Source organism: Toxotes jaculatrix, chromosome 5 (genome assembly GCF_017976425.1).
Source record: "Toxotes jaculatrix isolate fToxJac2 chromosome 5, fToxJac2.pri, whole genome shotgun sequence".
NCBI classification, from domain to species: domain Eukaryota; kingdom Metazoa; phylum Chordata; class Actinopteri; family Toxotidae; genus Toxotes; species Toxotes jaculatrix.
The window spans coordinates 19,626,529-19,635,002 of record NC_054398.1 but is presented as its reverse complement, the minus strand read 5'-3'; the positions used below and the strand labels follow the sequence as shown (position 1 = coordinate 19,635,002).

The following is an 8,474-nucleotide window of genomic DNA, read 5'->3' as shown; positions in this document are numbered from 1 at the left end:
CATTGCACTGCTGCCACATGACTGGCTGACTGGACAATTGCATGAATAAGCAGGTGTTCCTAATAAAATGCTCTGTGAGTATACATGCATGCATGTTCATGGGTACATTACCATGGGTGTATTGGTGCATGCATGTCTGCATAACAGACTATACTTGTATAATTTAGCTTTTAATTGCATTGTCCGTTACTTACCCAATGGTGCAATTTATCTGTGGGATTGATGAAACACTCTATCTATATGAATCTATCTATATGTATTTAAATAATTTTGTGATGTGTAAATATTGGTAGGACACACGTCTATATGTTATGCTGTTGCCCATTATTGCAGTTTATGTGGCATATTCAGGTTCGCAGTTGTGCATCTACTCATGCAAAAGCTTAGTAGGGAAATAACTGTAACAAAAAGAAATCTGAACGACCTCCAGAATAAGCCTGGTTTCCATTATCCTCCGCTCTGTTTAGGATTCTTTTACTGACTTAGACTTATAGACTTTGGCCCCTCCCACCTTGTGGCAAACATCTTCGCCCTCTTCTGATTGGTCCATTTCCAAGAATCCGCCATATTCAAACTTCCGCCGTGGTGTGTGTTCTGTTGTCATCGATCTCCTGCTTTCTTTGTACACATCGGGACCAGTTTTCACACGGCTGGAGGCCGTTTTTTTGGTTGTTTAGCCGCGGTATAAGTGATTTCAGGGCAAAGCGCCTCGCAAAATGGAAGAAAATGAAGAAGTTTGTGGAAGAACGGTGGAAAATAAGGAGCAGAAAGTTCGCAGGATGTCATCGAGGACCTCCACTGCTAGTATCATGAGCGCTGCAGAGCCCTCTCCACAAACACTCCGGAGAAACAACTCCAAAAAGTAGGTGGATTGTGTCTGAAAATGTGAAAATCATTCTGTATTTGGTAGCTCTGTAGCGATATAATGTGGCTATAACTCTCTATATCAGAGCTAACGTTGCCTGGTTAGTCGACTGTGACAGGCAGGACTGGTATTATAACTGGCACAAGATGCCTTCAGGTGCGCCTCGGAAAAATACTAAAATTTTTAAATTTTAAACTGCGTGTGGTGAGGTATCACAAACGTCTGTTTAGCAATTTAAAACTTACAACGAATTAATTTAAGAATGCAGGCAGAGTTCGACTAGGGTTTATTTTCATCATCATTTATTAATTGAGTGTTTAGACCAGTATTTTCATTAGTGATTATTCATTTGATTAACCTTTTGTTGTTGTTTTATGTACAAAATGTTCAAAAGTAATTAAAAAGTATATTTTATCTTTCATTATTTTTACCTGACCAAAACTCCAAAACCCAAAGATAATCAGTTTAAAATTATATACGACAAAGAAAAACATTGAATCAGCACAAGGAAGCTGAAGCCAGGAGAAGTATGTCATTTTTACTTGGAAAAACAAAATGATTCATCTATTATCAAAATAACTGGTGCTCAATTTCCCAGCAGAAATTGGATTAACCAACTAATCATTTCAGCGCTACTTCAAATTGATTTTTTCGTTTAAAGGACTGTCAAAAGAATCTAATATCACCTTAATCAGTTCTGTATTGTTTGTATGTCTGAACCAGGGCAGTTGTGAAATTGGCACATTTGGGATTTTTCCACATTTTTACTGAATAATAAAGTGTCATGATCTCTTCTTGTGATGATTACACCATTTACAAGTTGTACAAGTTCACATGTTTCTGTGTTCCCTACAAATCACTTCCCAACATCCTGGATATTGCACATAAATGCAGCTTAACCAGTTACTTTCATTAGTTTCTCAAATCCTTTACTTTGCAATCATTAGTTCATTGTTCTCAGCATGGCTTGAAGGCATGAGTACAAGAAATAGGCTGTCAAGCAGTGTTGGCAGCTGACCTTGGACTTGACATCAGCCTCTGGAAGTCATTCCCTAAGAAGACACTGTAGCTTCATTGTTTTGTCAACTGACTTTTTTCCTGCTTTAGCAGCAAGCAGTCCAACTCCTTTTATGGTTTTAAATATTAATATCCTTCCATCATCATTCACAACACTTGACATATGAAACATAACAGTGACTGGAACAGAAGTGGGACACGAAAGGCATCCATCATATTAACAGAGCTGTAATGCATTCCCTATTTAAAAAAAACAAACAAAAAAAAAAAAACAATGATTCTCTATCTCCATCTTCCCCTGACTTCATTTGATTGAGCATTTTCATAAGCTGGCTACCTAGAATAAACCAAGCTGCTTTTGTAATTCAGATGACATTTGTTTTCACCGTGCACAGCCAAATATTATTTGTCTCGTTTCTTGTAGACCTCCACTTCAGAGAGGCAGCTCCTTCACCTTTCTTACACCAGGGACTCCGTGGGACTTCAGTCTAGTGAGTTAATAAAACAAAACGCCAGCATGCTTCACTGCAGTGGTCGTGTCCTTGCACTATTATCTGTTTGTAAAGTGGATGAAAATAAAACATGACTGTCATAAGACATACATGTGACTTGTACATGTGCTGCATTTCTGATACTTGGAATTGTATTTTATGTGGAGGAATATATCATGATGTCAGTGTTGTTGTTTAAATTCTCCTTGCGCCTGTGAGAGTAACAAGTGTGTCTTGTTACATTTCTACAGAAGAGGAAGCGCAAAGAGAAGGAGGATGACGTGGTCAGTCTGTCGAGCTTCGACCTCAAGGTGAGAGTCAGGGCAGCGTCCTGTCTGTCCCCTGGGTGCAGGTCTAGCACAGCGCCCTCGAGTGCTTCGCCACACCTGCTTTAATCCCTCAAACTTTAATCCCTCTGCATGACTCAGGTACTCAGCTACAGAGACAGCCATGAGCACTCTTGTGTGTTATGAGCTCAGGGTAATCCCAGTATCCCTCAGACCGGCACAACCAGTGTCTGAAGAAATAAATATGGTGAAAGAAAGTCTAAGCCACATTGTTGCTCACCATGATCAGTCTCTTAGCACTGTAATGATTACAAATTCAAGGTTCAGTTAGGTACATTGAGTGGTTTAATACACTTTCAGTACACAACATCAAACTTTAATAAACATCAACTATGTGGTTTCTCATTGGTGTAAAACACAATAAACAAATGCAATTCTATACTATACTATATAACACTGTATATAATATAATGTGTAATAACATGTATAATATGCGTTTGAACAAAATAAGTTAAAGGTAAATGTTTTAATCATGTACTTACCATATAATTCAAGGTTTTGTTGCACTGTTACAAGTTGATACAATTGAATGGAACTGAAGAGAGTTTATTTCCTTGATTGCCAGGAACCCAGTAACAAGCGAGTACGACCACTGGCCAAAGTCTCATCCCTCGTCAACTTGATATCACCTTCAAAGAATGGGGCAGTGCGGCGTTTTGGCCAGACCATCCAGGTACGCTGCAAAGTCTTTTCTGTGACACTCACTCTTCAAATTCACCATGTGAAAATGTAAATAAGTATATGTATCTATTTTTTCCTAGTCAATGTCATTACGTGGGGACACCAAGTCACCAGGGATTTCCCGCAAAACCAGTAGCAAGGCAGCAGGTCCCACTCCCACTAAACGCAGAAACAGTACTCTGTGGTCGGAGACCTTGGACGTCCATCAGAAGAGCACGTTCTCCGCCAAAGAGATCAAGAGACAAGAGGTTGTGTACTTCGGTCTAGAACACATTCATCTAAAAAGTACAGGGAGTGGAAAAACTTCTTCCTCGATTGTTTCTCATGTGTTTTAACATTTCTTCTCCAGGCAATCTATGAGCTTTACAGGGGGGAGCAGGATCTCATCGAAGATCTCCAACTTGCACGAAAGGTTAGAAAATTAAAATGTAAACATTTATTTGAAAAATCAAAACATTTACCCTCGCCCTTTTGTCAACCGCCTCTTTGCTTACCTTCAGGCGTACCATGATCCGATGCTGAAGCTCTCCATCATGACAGAGGGGGAGCTAGCTCACATATTTGGGGACCTGGATGCATACATCCCCTTACATGAAGGTATGCTGTCACTAACCTTTCTCAGGCTTTTATGCTCACAAGTGTGTCTGACCACATGTGCATTACTTTATCTGCAGACTTACTAATGAAACTGACCGAGGGAACCGGCCCTGATGGAACAGTGGCTCAGATCGGACAGATAGTCATAGACTGGGTATGTATGGAAGGAAACTAACACATTCTGAGAATGTACTAAGAGGATGTTTACCTTACTCACATGGTTCCTACTTTCCGCTTTTTTAATACCATTTTACAGAAGGTACAGGTTAATACCTGTTTCACAGTCAGACCAGCCAAAGTGAAATGAAAGTATGATGGAAAACCAGTCAGGACTATACGGCCTTGAATTATTTATTATTATATCTAGTTTTTTTTTCAGTTGTTCAGTATAGAACAGTACTTTGTAATGATATAACAATTCAGTTATGCATTAATGTAATTGGACACGGATGAGCTGCAGAAAATGGAGGGATGGATGGATTAACCAATTAAAAACGACTAATTCATTTAAGAGATTGACTCTTGCCCATTATGAGATGAGACTTCCCAGCTACTCTAGCTAACAGCTGGGATTAGCTACAGGTGTGTGTTTGCTACAGGTCTGATGGTCCTGACTGAACCTCTACTAACAAGTATTAAACAGCCTCCTGCAGAACCATCCACTGTCAAAACAATCTCACTGAGAGGTGCATAACATCTCCTAACAGCCTGCAATCACATACAGCAACAAAAAGAAAATATTTAAGACGCAAGTTTGTCTTTTTAGGGGAAAACTCAATTCTAAATTCTCAATTCTCAAACTCAATTCTTTTCCTGCAGATACCGTCATACATGATCTTCAAATCTATTAGAAAATTTCAGTGTGTAAAAAGTTTGAAACTAAAAAGTTTTTTGTGTTCTCAGCTGCCTGGTTTGAATGCTTACAAAAACTACTGCAGCAACCAGCTTGCAGCCAAAGCCCTGCTAGACCAGAAAAAGCAGGACAGGCGGGTCCAGGACTTCCTGCAGCGCTGTCTGGAGTCGCCCTTCAGCAGGAAGCTTGACCTCTGGAGCTTCTTAGACATCCCACGTTCACGCCTGGTGAAATACCCTCTGCTGCTGCGAGAGATCCTCAGACACACTCCTCCTGATCACCCAGATGTGATCAGTCTGGAAAGAGCTGTATGAAATCTACTTTATACATGTTTTCTATCACAGATAGAAGTGTTGTGGCTTATATTTACCTGGATGAGCAGATAAATGACATGGCTGTAGCCTATAATAATATATAGTAGTAGTAGAATGTCTGTGGTTTTTCAGTCGTTTGTTTGCCCAAATAGCCATCTGATGAGTCATTCTTTAATCATGCAGATCACTATAATTCAGGAGATTCTGTCCGATATCAACGTGAGGAAAGGGGAGTCTGAGTGCCAGTATTATAAAGACAAACTGGAGTACCTGGATGATAAGCAGCGGAATCCTCTCATAGACAACTGTAAGACCCTACTTTGTCATGGTGAGCTGCGGAACAAGAGTGGCCTGGTGAGAATTAGGATTACTCTCCTCATTATTACCTTCCACATGCTGTTTGTCTTGTATTGAAATAAATTTCATTCTCTATTAATGTGTTTCTCCACAGAGGCTGCATGTGTTCCTCTTCTCTGAGCTGCTGGTTTTGACCCGACAGGTGACACGTAACGACAGGAGCTGCTTCCAGGTGCACCGACAACCCATCCCAGTTCGGGACTTGGCTCTAGAGGACCTGCAGGACGGGGAGATCCGCATGGGGGGATCATTCAGAGGGGCTTTCACCAGTGCAGAGAAAGGTGGATTGAGTCGTGTTGCTGAGACATTTTCAGCAATGTCATCTTTTTGAAGTTTTGATTTATAATTTTTTTAATTAATCCAGCATTCAGTGAATTTGCTCCCTTTCTGTCTTTTGTATCGTCATAAATTTGTTATCTTTTAGGACCACATTTCGCTGTGATGGCACACACAGTCTCACAAGGTGAAAATAATACCAGCCACGCGGTCACGGCTGGTAATCATTAGTTGCAGCCCTCATGTTGGAAGTAGTCTATCATTGCCATTTGGACTCACCCATTCTGTTGATTTTTCCAAGCTTTTCCAAATCACGGCGGTTACCTTGTTGCACTGTGAACATGCCGTGAGCTGTGAGGGAGGGGTTGGTTGAGGCTCAACAGTGGAACTAAGCTTAACTTGAATCTTCTCTTTGCTGCAACATTAGATTTGCTGTTGCACAAGCAGGTCTAAGCCAATGTAATCACAGAAAAGTGGTTACACTGGCTGCATTTTGTCCCATTACTGCAGCCAAGGAGCTATTTTTTCAGTATATTTCTACTTTCCATCTTTCATTTTTTTTACTGACTTTGAGTATGTGACTACATAGTTGCAGTAGTTGCAAGTTGCTGCCTCACTATGAGCATCAGAAAATGGACAATTATGATGCCATTCAGAGAAAACAGCAGCAAATTGGCTTCAGTTCATTTGTGCTCTGTATTATGTGTCTTCTGTTTTTTCAGTTTAAAACTATGTAGTGTGAACTCTCAGCAGTCAACATATTCTTATGTGTTCATAACATGGATAACTGACTTTTAATCCAATCTTTGTCATTTAAATTAAAATTTCTATCCTGACGAATGGTCTTAAACAATGTGCAAAGTGAGGAGTTACTATGATATATAAAATAAATAAATACTGTATATATAGAATATGTTTGGCAATATGTATTGTATTTAGGGAAGAAGAGTAGTTAATTGCGTCCACAATAATAAAGGGATAGAGAAAGAAACACTAAAACTTTAGTGTCACTAAAGTTGGATTTTTTTTTCTAGAATTCGCAGCCTTAAAGGATCGTTTCATTTTTTGTGTTTGTTATTGTGTCTCTCCAGTGAAAAACGTTTTCCGTGTGAGCTCTCTGGATCCATCCCATGGCCAGTCCCATACCCTACATGTGAATGATGTCTACCACAAACAGCAATGGCTCAACTGTCTGCGCACTGCGATGGCCCAACAACAGGAGGCGCCACCTAGAGTTCAGCAAGGAGAATCCATCACAGCCAAACGTCGCTCTTCCTCTCGCTCAGCCACTATCTGTGACAAAGAGAAAGACGAGAACTGTCCTCCTGTCTCTGGCCCTAAACTCAGGCCTCAGACGCTCTCCAAAACCAGACTGGAGCAGAAGTTACAAGGCTCGGTAAAGAGGAAGGAAACTGGTGTGTAGACATTTAACCTGGCTTGATGGGACACAGATGGGTTCCTCTCAGACAGGCACATGTACTCAGCATGTGACCTGTTTGTCACATGTCGGAAAGCTTCATGCACTGTTTTTGTGCTTTTGCTTTATCTCTGTAGCTGCACTGAAAAAGCCTTTCCAATCATTTCCGTCCAAATCTATCAAATTTTAGTCTTTAAAACGTGTGATTAGTTTACATAAAAAATGCGTGCCATTGTGACTGAAAAGTATGTTTACGTCAGTTAAATGTGTGTGGAATTAGGGTTTTCTGTGTCTGCCTAAGTCAAAACTTCATACCACTTGTAGCTCTTTTGTTTCATTGTTCATTCCAGTATCAACACATTTAAACTTTCTCAATTTTTTCCTGTAATCAATTAGTCAGAGCATGTATAGTGTAAGCAGCATGTGTGCAGCTGTGAGTATGAGGACAGAGAAGCAGAAAAATTGTGATGGCCTTGGCCTTCTGCACACGAAAGCAGTTGAGTGAGACAAGGTTAAAAATGTCTGAGATAAGAGAAAAGATAATGAGCAGAACACTGACCATGGATACGATAAGATAAAAACATTTCTTGGAAAAAAAAATCAAAGAATCTAGATGTAATCAGTGGAAAACTGTCAATCAGGAAAAAAATAAAACATTTATTTGTACTTTAAGAGTCCTGAATATGACTGACTGCGAGATTGTTTTGTTACACATCCTCTGTTTTGTACTTTGACCCGTTAGTCACTTCCTTTCACTGTTGACAGAGCTGTTAGTGTGTTGCAACATTTGTAAAGCAAATAGAAGCTAAGGCAAACAGTACAGTTGACTCCTTTCTTCTCAGTGTGTTGAGAAACAGTATATTTGTAACATAGTTTTGTAAAAAAAAAAAAAAATCAGTTTAAAATGATAAAAAAAAGTCATGATGGCGTTTTCCATTTGATCCATTTCAAACATCAAACCCTATTGAAAAAGTCGGTTTTACTGGTACATTACATTATCAAATCCTCATCACTCTTTGGTGATGACCCTCGCATTGTTTTTGCCCCAAAGGTATTGAAGTAGAGAACAATCTGAATTAACTGGGTTGAATTTTACATACATGCAAAGCAAATTTCTTGTATGAAAAACTATAGCTAAACATCTGTTAGCATGTTTGTGTTTGAGGTGTTTGTACTCACTGTGAAACCAATTATTATACAGGGCAGGTGTGTCCAAGTGACACATTAGCACTTTATTGCACTTGCATATGAAGAAGAAA

General features: G+C 39.7%; 1 protein-coding gene across 1 annotated transcript; it reads left to right on the top strand.

Moving 5' to 3' along the window:
* Nucleotides 1-585: 585 nt before the first annotated feature.
* Nucleotides 586-8,064, top strand: LOC121182536 (neuroepithelial cell-transforming gene 1 protein-like). Its single transcript, XM_041039101.1, has 12 exons — nucleotides 586-862; nucleotides 2,307-2,373; nucleotides 2,625-2,684; nucleotides 3,286-3,393; nucleotides 3,482-3,649; nucleotides 3,751-3,813; nucleotides 3,902-3,998; nucleotides 4,076-4,152; nucleotides 4,902-5,159; nucleotides 5,349-5,519; nucleotides 5,617-5,803; nucleotides 6,890-8,064. The coding sequence occupies exons 1-12, from the start codon at nucleotides 717-719 to the stop codon at nucleotides 7,219-7,221; spliced, it is 1,734 nt and encodes a 577-aa protein (XP_040895035.1). The 5' UTR covers nucleotides 586-716; the 3' UTR covers nucleotides 7,222-8,064.
* The last annotated feature ends 410 nt before the right edge of the window (nucleotides 8,065-8,474 follow it).